Raw genomic sequence first — 13,222 nt, 5'->3', positions numbered from 1 at the left:
GAAAAAAGTTATTTGACGAAAAACTGGGGAACGGTGAACGAGATACAGATTTTTGAATATTTAAAAAATGGGGGGAAAAGGGGCGTAACCGCCCATTTTTACACCTTTTTCCCCCAGTTTTTAAATATTCAAAAATCTGTATCTCATTCACCGTTGCTCAGTTTTTCGTCAAACAACTTTTTTCTGTCTCAGAAAAATCAGTTCTACAAAATATCAAATTTTTTTTCCTCCGGAGCCTTACTTTAACAGTATCTGTAAGGCTGCTAACTTTGCCCTCAGAAAAATAGGTCAAGCGCGCAAGTATCTCGACAGAGCATCCGCCGAAAAGCTCATTCATGCATTTGTCAGCACTCGCCTCGACTCCTGCAACAGCCTTTTATACGGTTTACCTGACTACGAGATTGCCAAACTGCAGCAAGTTCAAAATACCGCAGCAAGGATCGTCACTCTGACAAAAAAGCGACACAGCATAACACCGGTGTTAAAAGACCTTCATTGGCTGCCTGTGTATAAGCGCATCACATAAAAGCATTGAATGGAATTGCTCCAGGTTACATCCGTGAGTTAATTTCAGAATACACCCATTCGCTTTCGCTGAGGTCAGCTGGTAACTACCTACTGTCAGTACCTAAAACATCCACTGCGTATGGAAGGAGGTCTTTTGCTGCGGCAGCACCGGCAGTCTGGAATAACTTACCAATCCATATTAAATGTTCTCCATCAGTCAGTATATTCAAGTCACAACTGAAAGCTCACCTGTTTCTTAATTAAATTTGTTATTATTGTAATTATTGTTATTATTATTGTTGTTATTATTATTTAAGTGCCCTATCTTGAAAACCCGGCCCCGAAACCTTGACTCAGAAATACTGGGTTCGTGTCCGGTGGGGGATAGTTTTTACCATATTGTAGTTAAGTGAACAAAGTTAAGGTCAATCTTGAAATTAAATTAAATTAAATTAACTTAAATTAAGAATTGTAAAGCGCCTAGAGGTATCTGTGATCTGTTAGGCGCTATATAAATACGGTATTATTATTATTATTATTATTATTATATAGGCTAGGGCTAACTATTGAAACATAAGTATCTTTAAAAAAATTCTTGTAATACGTGATGTGTGGAGATGCGGCTTGGTGCTTGAGATGCTTGCCTTCCAATCTTAGGTTCCTGGTTCAAAGCCTGTGACAGCACATGATAGTTTCTTGCGACTAAATCACATCCCTATCCCACTCCTAAGTAGCCCCGTAATGAGACTTACGGTAGGTCATAATGTTATAATAACGTTACACTTTGGTATATATAAAACGTTTTTAGAACCATAAGTACGGTACGTTTTTATAAAACGCACTTTCACAAAAAATAACATTGTAGCCTTGCTGCCACTTTTTTTTAATGTAATTTTCTGACATACTTTAACAACCGTTCGAGAACATAATAACGTTGAACGATTTCATTGGTTCGAGTATGGTTTATGTGAGTACCAATACAATATTTGGTCCTTTATAACTTTACTTGTTAAATTAAATTTACTTGTTTACTTATAAATAATAAATAAATAATAAGCAATTTAGGTGCAATACCTACAATATATTTTATGATTTTTATTATTATTTATTTTTAATTAAAAGTTAAAGTTTCATGGTGCTTATTCCAGTGTTAGGCCTATACATTTGGGTTGAAACACTTTTGTGGCATTTCTGATTTGAGCAATAAATACCATGAACGAATGAAGACTTGTGTACTATATTTAGGCATCGTACTGAAATAATGGAGTAGCGTGACATTGTACAGTCAATTTTTTACCTGACTTGCTTGCTATGCAAGGGTAAAATCATCGTAAGACGTTCTGGTCATTAGTCCCTCGTTGACACTACTTAAATCCTCTTACGCGTACAATTATCTATAACTTATATGAACCAGACGCTGGTTTTTAATGCATTATCCGTAGAAAACCGTGACTGCCGCATACACAATGCATGGTCTCAGACAAACTCATCTTACACAGGCTCAAACTATTTTTTATCTCCCAAATTCAGCTTCATTGAGGCTAAAATGATGTGTGCCACTCTGTAAAACACCATTTAAAATTCGTTTATGAAGTTCTTAATACAATACCGATACATCGCATCTGTAATGCTGTCTCTTATACACATCTAGATGTGTTATATATTTATTGATATATACCGTATATATATATATATATATATATACATATTAATATAAAAATATATATATATATATATATATATTAATATAAAAATTTAGGTGCTGCATATGCAAATATATACGTAAATGAAATACAAAGATATAGTCTGTAATTAGCCAAAATGTATTGAAGATATAAGAATAACGAGATTTTTAGGTCGTAGGCGACGAACCTGTTCAAAATATATTCGTACGATATAGTACGATTGGTTTTAGAGGCATAGATCCCCTATTTTTCCGTTTTGGTGGAAATGTTTGGATGTTTATTGTTTTGGCTTAATTACGTTTTAGTTTATTGACGTTCTGACCAGCTTGGATTTCTTTCAATACAGGCTTACAATACTTACATTCATTAAACTCTATTGGATCATGGGAGGAAGTTGAGATTTCCCAAGAGTACTTCAGTCAATGAGATGAATCATGGATATTCAGTGTTCTTTTTGTTATTTGTGTAACGTAGATGCACCAGCTTTGTGTTTGCCACCGATATAAATGTGTATACCGGTAATTTACTAAAAAATACTTACGTACTTATTAGTAATGAGCCCTTCAACAAATAACATGTACCGGTATACTTTAGGTAGCTGGTTGATTAGACATTAGAGCCATTTAAAAAAAAATGTAAATGGTTTTTCACTTTAAGTGTATAGCACATATAACAATAGTCTCTATGGACAACAGAAAAAGAAAAATGTAGCCCAAGCTAGAGTCTCTTCATTATCTAAATCATTTTTCTTTGGCTAATCCAGTCTGGTGTGCTTAGAAACAGTATGGATTAAAACACAAGTTGTCTTAGTGTGGTACCGGTAACAATGACAACATGACAAAAAAAGACAAAAAGAATCAGTGCTGCTATACACGATGTTATATATTTATAACATACGGTAATAAAGCTAAAATAATATTAGCCCCAAGCGCAATTGCTTTAAGGGGCTTCACTATGAGTTTCCATACCTATCAGTGTTTTCAACGTTATTTTGAAATATTTTGTACTCTTGACAGACCTTTTTTACGAGAGGTTTTGACGCACACTGAAAAGAAAAATAACCAATCAGAAAATATTTCTGAGTATGATATGTAATTGTTGTTGAGAAGATGTAGACGATATAGCGTTTTCCAAAAACCGAAAGGTCCACTGATTAATCTCAGATAAGAAAGTATAATACATACTCCAAGTATTGAAATAATTAATGTCGAAATATTGAATCCCAACACGATGGCGTGTATTTCAATACTTGGAGTATGTATTATATTTTCTTAGACGATATAGCTTTAGTAAACTAACGATGCACTGGCCTACCTGAAATGTGTCACACATTACGGTATGTATTGTGGTGATACAAAGGCGCAATGGCCTTGGAATATAGATGTGCTGCTTAATAATGATTGAGAACAAAATGTTTATGAATAACACTCTCGCATACATAATTATATTTAAATGGAACGAAATGAATATTATGATCACTGTTCTCGTGACGTTTAATGGTTTATTAAATCGTTTGCTTCGTGTAGGCCTATGTCGTGTCCTACCTTAGCCGCACTAAAATCATTGTCATTTTAATTCAGGTAAGGTTCGAATCACATCCCTACCTCATTTAGGCCCTATATGATGGCGGACGAGCACGATACAAACGGTGATATTCATTGGGAAAAGAAGACGCCTGAAGAACACAAGGAACATGATAATGTTGAAAAGACGGAAACACTTGGCGTTGAAAAACCTGATATGGCTAATGAAGCAATGACAAGCAAAGAAAAGGACACACAAAGCCAAGTGAAGAAGCCTCTCCGTTGGTGCCAGATGGTGGCAGAGCACCCAAGAATTACATTCGGTAATTGCATTATTATTATTATTATTATTATTATTATTATTATTATTATTATTATTATTATTATTATTATTATTATTATTGTTGTTGTTGTTGTTGTTGTTGTTGTTGCTGCTGCTGCTGCTGCTGCTGCTGCTGCTGCTGCTGCTGCTGCTGCTGCTGCTGCTGCTGCTGCTGCTGCTGCTGCTGCTGCTGCTGCTGCTGCTGCTGCTGCTTGTTGTTGTTGTTGTTGTTGTTGTTGTTGTTGTTGTTGTTGTTGTTGTTGTTGTTGTTGTTGTTGTTGTTGTTGTTGTTGTTGTTGTTGTTGTTGTTGTTGTTGTTGTTGTTGTTGTTGTTGTTGTTGTTGTTGTTGTTGTTGTTGTTGTTGTTGTTGTTGTTGTTGTTGTTGTTGTTGTTGTTTTTGTTGTTGTTGTTGTTGTTGTTGTTTTTGTTGTTGTTGTTGTTATTATTATTATTATTATTATCATTATTATTTGCGCCTTATAAATCAACATATTATTATACAATATCGATTTTTTTTCATTTTCAAACGTATTGTTATTATTATTATTATTATTTGTATTATTATTATCATTATCATTATTATTATCATTATTATTATTTAATTTTATTTTTAATTACTATTTTTATTTTTTAAATAATATATTATTATTATAATTGTTATTATTATTATTATTACTATCATTATTATTATTATCATTACTATTATTATCATCATTATAATTATTATTAACATTATCATTATTATTATTATTATTATTTAATGATTTTTTTAAAATTACTATTTTTATTTTTTAAATTATTTTTTATCATTAATATTATCATTATTTAATTTATTACTATTATTTTTATTTTTTGAGATAAAAAAAAAATTGTTTTATGTAAAGTTCCATTTACACATTTGTATTCTTACATTTTTAAATTGTTATCCTATATTATTGATTTGATTCCCTTGCTACCTGCGCAATTCGGGAGTCGACTTGATTGTTCGCCTGTTGGCCTTTTCCGTCACCGACAGCTTTTTTATCTTTCTTTTATGTATATTTGCCAGTCGAATAAATAGAATAAAATATTATTACTAGTCCTATTCGCATCTCTCTGTCAGTATGAAACTAAAGAGCTTGTGAAACTGAACAAAATAACATTTGAAATGCTTACTTATGCCTGGCTTTCTATAGTAAAAGAGAACAAATAAAAACGGTTTTCTTTCTTCGCATCAACAGTCGTTTCTACTGTATATTCTATGCACAGTCATGTAATGGGCTAGAAATTAGAATCAACTAGATGTTGCTTCGATTATTTTGCACCAATGTGTTTAAACTCATTTACCACTGAGCTTTGCCAACCACACCGTTTGCCACTTTTTAAAAAGCTTATACTGTAGCATCTATTTTTCAAAATATCATATAGGTAATCTCTGCTTCATAGGAATTTTGCTTGTTGTCTCTATTGTCAATGTTAATGTTATTGAATTATTACTGCAGTGCACCCACCAATTCGAGTCACCTCTAATTCCGAGACCCCTCTAATTCGAAACGACTTTTTCCAGAGAATCCAAATAACAATCCTCAATCTTTTAACACAAAGCTAGCCCTCTAATTGTTGACTAACCCCGAGACTACCCCAAATTTTCAGATCCCGAAGATGTTCTTGAATTGGAGGGCGTCTTTCATTATTATTTTTGTTATGGCTTTTGTAGTGCTGTTTTTGACATCTGAATTATTATTATTATTATATATATTTTTATCGTTATTTATTCCGTATTTTTCTTTTTGATCTGTGTATTTTATATTGTTTTTTGAGGACACTTTAATATCAGTTCATCACTAATGGTAATCTGCACGGGTTATCCCCATTAAACAAAGTTTAAATAAAAGAATAAATAATTTAATATGCCATATTCTTGTACTGTATTTACAAAGTTTTCTCCTTATCAGCGAGAGCAATTATTTCGTTCCGCGCTTCATTGACAACTTATTTGTTTCTTTAAATTTAATGTGAAGTTTTATTTATTTAATATTTTAGACTTTACACAATATTAACATCGGTACCACATTCCCATGTGACGGTGTAGCAGTGAAAATTTAGAAATCAAATTGAAATAGGTCTCTATTTTTCACAAAACAGACATTGAGAGCAGCCCAGGAGAAACCAGATTGTACAAAACTAATAAACAAACTTTATTTATAAAAGTCAGGATACAAAAATAAACATCGCATATTTTCGGAAGTCGTTGTTTACTATTTTTTAAAATAAATATACAATATGCGTGAACACTACTAAATAAATAAATAAAAACAATATATAAAAAAAATAAATAAGTGTTTACAAATTCAGAAATGTCGAATGCCTTAAAAACCTGAAACAAATAGGAAAATGCTAACAATAGCACAACTCATGAGTGGTTGAAAATATGAGACACCGTAATTTATCATAATTTAACAATTAAAATGCAAAAAGGAAATCCAACATGGCCTTGAGGCGAGAGTACAGCATTATGGATAACAAACGGATGTAAATTATATGTTCGAAATCGTCAAGACTACAATATAATTCTATCTACTGTACTTAATTAGCGGCCACTGTATTGATCTCTGCAAGGGTACCGTACTGATTTGCTAATACAGACTGTAATTGTCGTATCATGACAATAGATAATCAAATAAATGTATAGGCCTAATGGCGATTTGGTAACGTTTTTGTAGTTATTCATAACAGATCAATCATGCAATAATGTTTCAATACAAAAACGATTGTTCTGTGTGCATAATGACAATTAAAAACAAAAGGTACAATATTTTTTTGTAAGACTACCAGACCTTATGGAACGTTGAAACGACAGCCGGATAATAGGCCTAACAATGCTAATAAAAAAAAAACAATAATATAATAATATAAATAATAATAGGGCCTTGTAATAGGAATAATAATAATAACACTCTAAATTACTGTTTTATATCAGCAAAGAAAAATCATGGTTTATTGTCTTATTTCTTTCTGTACACTTAATGAGTTACAATTTCTCAATTAACACGTTTTTCGCTCTCGAATAAGCGCCGCACTGAAGCCTCCCGTCCAAAAATTGTATAAGCCCCGCGGCACTTATTCGAGCATTTACGGTAGGCCTACTCCCTCTTGAAATAGCTCAGGAACCGTAAGTTTGTGAACTCTGGGGTGAACTCTGGGGTGAACGGTTAATGATAGTTTACATTCTTCCCTTAGTGTTTAGTGGGCTTAGCTTTTATCCAAATCAAGTAGGTCAATTACTACACTGAGCTTTTGCAGAAAATCCGAAAGGTTCCTTTATACACTTGCTTAAGACTAATATTCATTTCTTAACTAAAGAAAAAAACATGTCTTTATAATTATGTATTTATTCCTCATACTTCTAGTATACAGCTTTATTTCTATAAAAATAATAAAAATATACTGTAAATGTCTTTATTAAGCACTTCTCTTATATTGATTGAAAGTGTACAATTTCAGGCCTATTATTATTTTTCGTTCATAGGTACTAAAATAACAACAATGATGCGGGGGCGGATCCAGCCCCTTAAGAAAGAGGGGTGTGAATGTGCAAACTGAGGGAGACTCTCTCAGGAAAGAGCCCCTGTAGGGTGCAAGAGGTGAATCTCCCTTAAACCTCTGCCACCTTCATAAATTTGTGTTGGTATCTTCTTTTTACTATTTTCTGTTTGGTAATTTGCTGATACGCTGTACAAAACATTTTTTTTTACAAAAAATAGAGGGGCATATCTCCCCTTACGCCACCCTCTAAATCCGCCACTAATGATGTAACAAGCTTTCTCTTGAATAAACCTGCCTGTTTTGAATTAAAAGTGTTTTCATTGTTTTGCTACATCGCCCTGATGTTAGTTTAAAACATACTTGTATAGAAAATATTGTTTAAGTGCTCGCTTCCCTCGCAACTGATTGAATGTGTACAATAGGCCTATTATTATTTTTCGTTCATATGTCTAATCTTAGATTTTTGTAAATGTCAAAAGGCACATTTACTAAAATAATAACAATTGATGTGATCAACAAGCTTTTTCTTGAATAAACCTGCCTGTTTTGAATTCAAAGTGTTTTCATTGTTTCGCTTCATCATAGCCCTGATGTTAGTTCAAGTCACAATACAATCAATTAGGCCTACATTATTTTAACTTAACAAATGTTTGATAGGATTACTGGGTTATATTTATAGTTGTTTACTTTTTCTGTTGAACGTCTACATTTTTTATTCTATAGGAGTGACACTATCAGGTCATATGGTAATTCTAATGGTCTCTGTACTACTGATCCAAGCTGGCTATGACCTTATACCAATCGACTTTACCTCTGTGCCAATGGACTTGACGGAAGACGATACATTCCTACGTAATTTAGCCTGGAATGACAGAAAATCAATTCCCAATTTCTACGAAAGAGAACGATCGGAAAATGGTGGTTACAGAACCTCCCAGTATGACCAATTGGCCATCCTCTTTTATGAAGAGAAGGGAAACATTTTCACTAAAGAAAACTTTAAGAAAATTGAAAGCGTCGAACAAGCGGTAACGAGCGTTGCTGACTATACTAAGTATTGTTTACTAAACAGCAATGGAAATTGCACGAAACCAAAGTCAATTCTACGATTCTTTGACGGGACATATTCTTCGGTAGACCCTAGTCTTATTGACCCTGACTACGATAATATTCCGCAGATTTTAGAGACTGTTCAGAGTATTCCAACACTTGCAGCTGGACTTCAGTTTTTCCTCGGAAAAAACTACATTATTGATGGATCGCAAGGTGTTGCTACTTCTGATATCACGAGAATTGTGATCCAATTTGGAGGCCCGCTTGCAGATGGTGACATAGATGAGCTACTGCAGGAACATCAAAACAATGCATACACTAGTTTGTTGAAAGGATACTTTGAAAATGGACTTGGTTCCGTGGAGGTGTCCTACCAGTCTGAGTCTTTATTCACGTATGAAATTAACGCCCAAGTTATCAAAGACATTTCCCTGGTGATTGGGAGTTTTGTGTTTATCTACATATTCATGGTGTTTCAGACAGGGTCTTTTTGGATAACATCATTTGCTATTATGAGTGTACTCACATCTTTTCTCGGTGCTAACCTTATTTACAGGGTTATATTTGACTATCGTTATTTTGGTATTTTTCATGTTCTAGCCATTTTTATCATCTTAGGCATTGGGGCAGACGACGTATTTGTGTTTATGGACACATGGAAACAGACGGCACCATTGTCATATCCTACGCTTGCCCATCGACTTTCTAACACATACAGACGAGCTGCATCCGCAATGTTTGTCACCTCCCTGACTACCGGTCTAGCCTTCCTCACAAATTATCTCTCACCATTCCTTTCCATATCTTCATTCGGAATTTTCTCGGCTCTTGTTATATTCGTCAACTATCTATCTGTAATCATTTTCTTTCCGACTGTTGTGATAACGTATCACCTTTGGTGGGAGAAATATTGCTGTTGTTGCTGCAATCACCGGGATTTAGCGGTGCAAGAGGCAACAAGCGAAGAGAACCTTGTGGACGCGGAGATTAAAAAACAAAACATAATTGTGAGATTTCTAGGTGGTCACTATGCAGATTTTTTAATGCACAAGGTGTTTCGTTGGGTTATTGGTCTCCATACGCTACAAATTTAATATATGTTTACTGAGAGCGACTGCTATTTAATACCAATGATTGACTTCTGTCTCTTATACACATCTAGATGTGTATAAGAGACAGGCCTATAAATAAGCCTATATATAATATTAAAATATAGCATAGCGGCCTATCTATTTTGCGATCCAGTATTGAAGTAATTGATTCCATAATTATTATTTATATTTTGAGATATAACAATTCTTAAATTCATTGTGACAGACTAAAATCTGTATAGTGACACTGTGATTATCTGGTTTCTTCATTTTCCAAAACAGATTGTTTTGTTGAAGGATACTCATGTCTTTGAAATAAACAAATACCGAAGTCAGAATTTATTCGTACCGAGTGACGAGGACGACAATGCATTGGTGTATTTGGTATGGGGACTGAAAAACCAAGACCTAAGTTCATGTCACTTTACTAATGCCACGTGTGTCGGCAGGTTGATTCAAGATACCAAGTTCGATTTGAGTCCAACGGAAAACCAGCAAGAATTTTGGGTAATATTTCATTTATTTTGTATTGTCTAAGCATGTAAAAATGCAATATTGGTAACATCAGTTCGTGTAGTATGGTGCCCGTGTCATAGGGGTTTCTTCATCTTAATTAGTTCTTTCAATCATCCAGATCGTATACTGTGTCTCTTTTGTCTCTTCCTTTTCTCTACAAGTAGGATGGAGGCTATCAGGACGTGTTTGTTGACGCAATTTGGGGTCGTCAAGCTCGAATTTAAATTATTTCTGGCCATGAATTCAAGATAGATTTATTGAATTCACTTTAACAACAGTGGTATTATAAGCCTATGTCCAGAAAATGGTACAAAACATCTTAGGTGGCATTAATCTGAATGCTAATCTGAGAAAAGTGATCATCGCCACACTAGGGACCAACTATTTAGGTTCCTTATTCCACTCTCTCAATTTGAGGAAAAGATGGCTAGTTGTCAACATTATTATATACAGTATTGTATGACAAATTATGCGTGATTTCCCCATATTTATTATAAATTATGCGCATGTATTTGTAACATAAAACTGAATGTAGTTGGGCTACCGGTACCTCAAAAAAGTGCTTTTTCTGACTGGTATAACAGCCAACAGCCGACTCACCAGTGGTTGCTTAGAACAACATACCATGTTGTACTATTCGAAGCTCCATAGCAATACCTTTTGACAATAGAAGGTCTACTTCATTACATGGTCTAATTGATCGGTGGAGTATGCAAATTGGGTTTGAACGTCAAATAATATTACCATGGGTAATATGAGTATCAGACAATTGATTTTATTAGTGAGCTAACAATTGAATCGGTATTGTACGATTTATTGACTTCGAATACATGTTTTCTGCAATTTCACTGTTACTTCATGTTGATAATTATTACCGACGTCCTACTTGGGATGTGGACGTGTGAAAAGAATACTAATTAGATTTCACGGCATACAACCACTATGCCTGTGAACATTTGTTATACATATATAAGTATATGTAATTAGGTGATACGATTTATCTGTGTTAAAAATACACTAATTGCTCTCAAAATATTATCCTAATTTCAGAATTACGTGAAATAAGGTAAAAGAACGAGAGAAAATATAATTGGATATCAATAATATTATATAGGGGCCTATCAGAGAGAGAGAGAGAGAGAGAGAGAGAGAGAGAGCAGTTTAGCTCAGTCGGCTAATCTGGTGGTAGCCACTGTGTGTGCGCTGACCCGTGGAGGTCCCTAGGACCTCTTCCCAACGCTTCCTCTCCTTGTGTTTCAGCTGGAGAGCTGAAATACAAGTTACAATAGCGCATCTCTTCATGAGACGTTTAAGCCGTTGGTCCCATGTGCATTTTATGGCCCATGTGCACGTTAAAGAACGAAGTACACTCTTCGGAAACGAGTAGGGGATTGTCTCCCGGTGTACTGCCCAATCACCACCAGAAGGACCACACTGGAACTAAGTCTTATCCTGGTGTTTAAACCGAATAAATCCAAATCCAATCAACATTTTCACTTCATTGCACCTTTTCACTAATTGACTACACTTGTTTATTGGCTTTCCTCGTTTATAATTTCATTATATCTCATAAAACTTTCTTTTGTTGTAAATAGCAGTTTTTTGACGCAACCGGATTTGCCGGTGTGTCGCATTGCTGTTTTACCCTGTGATATACCAACATTATTTGCCGGAATAAACTGACCGGTTATAAAGTATACATACAAATATCTTAGGGATTTAGTCGTGGGTGTTAGATCAGACAACAGCTGTAGAAACATGATATAATATTGTATTGGATTTTCTTTTAAATTTTTTTAGAAAATTTTCAGAAATTTCGAGTACAAATTACACTATCTTAGATCACGACCCAACCCTGTGCTTGTCACCATTATAAGATGGTTAGTATGAAGCTCTGGATCCGTCGACCTGTCTCTTATACACATCTAGATGTGTATAAGAGACAGGCCCACACCCGTGCTATAGTCAATGATGGACTCTGGGTTTATTTTTTATTTATTTATTTTATGTTAGCATTGCATCACACTCTTCCACAATTTGAAATTTATTGACAGAGAATACTGTTAGGTCAACATGTTCATTATGGTTTGAAGTGAAGAATTCTACCGTGTTTATACAAATCCGACAGTAAAACTGGTCATTGTTGATTTCCTTGGTATTTCTGTTTTCCGTCAAGAATCATTAACTGTGGCATTGATCATATTGGTACTAGGCTAAAGTGAACGCCATGGTTTTTTTTTAATTTAATTTTATTTTTTTTGGTTATTCTATGGGGTCAGTGGCGGATTTAAGGAGGAGGGCAGCCGGCTCGCCCCACTCCCACTAAATTTTTCAAAAATGGAGGAAAAAAGAAAAATTATGTCAAATTTTTAAAGATTGAGAGTGCCATTTTTGGCCACTAATAGGTGCCATACTATACCGGTAAGTCCTTCCCTTGCCCCTTATATTTCATATCCCTGGAGGTGTTTGTTAATTTTCGCTTATATAACTACATCTTTTTTTATCCTCTATATATACGTTTCTAACGTCACAATCGGTACATTTTCAGGATTTATGTGAAAGTATAAAAGGGTTGGAAAGCGAAAGAGCCGAGGAGCTGGCTATCAAAACAGATAGCCTAACTGGAAATTTAAGCATAACCTGTTTCATTGATGAGATGAAGAAATATTACGAGGTAAGCTTGAAAATAAATTAGGCTTTTTATTCGATGTCATTAGCTGGTAATTATGTCGGAAAACGCCAATAAATCAAGTGACATGAATGACCTTGTGTGAAGCAATCAACAGAATTCATAAATATAATGATTGACTTATGGATAAGATGGTTACATCGAGGCGTCGTAAAATCGATTAGAGTTCTGAAAAGATGGTACGTCCTTTTTTGATAGATAGGCCTATATAAATAGATAGGCCTACATGAAAAGATAAATATAAATATTAATCTCTCCTCCTTGTGAGTCGGTAAAGCATACGATTAACGGTAATCGGAGGGTGTTGAGT

The 13,222-nt window shown here is 34.3% G+C and overlaps 2 protein-coding genes across 2 annotated transcripts in view; both read left to right on the top strand.

Annotated features, from left to right (window-relative positions):
• LOC117104431 (protein dispatched homolog 3-like) overlaps nucleotides 1-9,710 on the top strand; it is a 12,365-nt gene extending 2,655 nt beyond the window's left edge. The window contains exons 2-3 of the mRNA XM_033245280.1: nucleotides 3,806-4,038; nucleotides 8,287-9,710. Coding sequence (XP_033101171.1) covers nucleotides 3,813-4,038; nucleotides 8,287-9,710 — 1,650 coding nt within the window. The 5' untranslated portion in view covers nucleotides 3,806-3,812. The remainder of the gene's footprint in view (nucleotides 1-3,805; nucleotides 4,039-8,286) is intronic.
• A 284-nt stretch (nucleotides 9,711-9,994) lies between these two features.
• Nucleotides 9,995-13,222, top strand: part of LOC117104434 (protein dispatched homolog 3-like) — an 8,099-nt gene continuing 4,871 nt past the window's right edge. Inside the window, exons 1-2 of the mRNA XM_033245287.1 lie at nucleotides 9,995-10,214; nucleotides 12,772-12,897. Coding sequence (XP_033101178.1) covers nucleotides 12,880-12,897 — 18 coding nt within the window. The 5' untranslated portion in view covers nucleotides 9,995-10,214; nucleotides 12,772-12,879. The remainder of the gene's footprint in view (nucleotides 10,215-12,771; nucleotides 12,898-13,222) is intronic.

The sequence above is a fragment of the Anneissia japonica genome, unplaced genomic scaffold (assembly GCF_011630105.1).
Source record: "Anneissia japonica isolate Jap-2015-1 unplaced genomic scaffold, ASM1163010v1 scaffold287818_len932483_cov186, whole genome shotgun sequence".
Taxonomy (NCBI): domain Eukaryota; kingdom Metazoa; phylum Echinodermata; class Crinoidea; order Comatulida; family Comatulidae; genus Anneissia; species Anneissia japonica.
The sequence above is the reverse complement of the archived record's forward strand: the minus strand, read 5'-3'. Positions and strand labels throughout refer to the sequence as shown.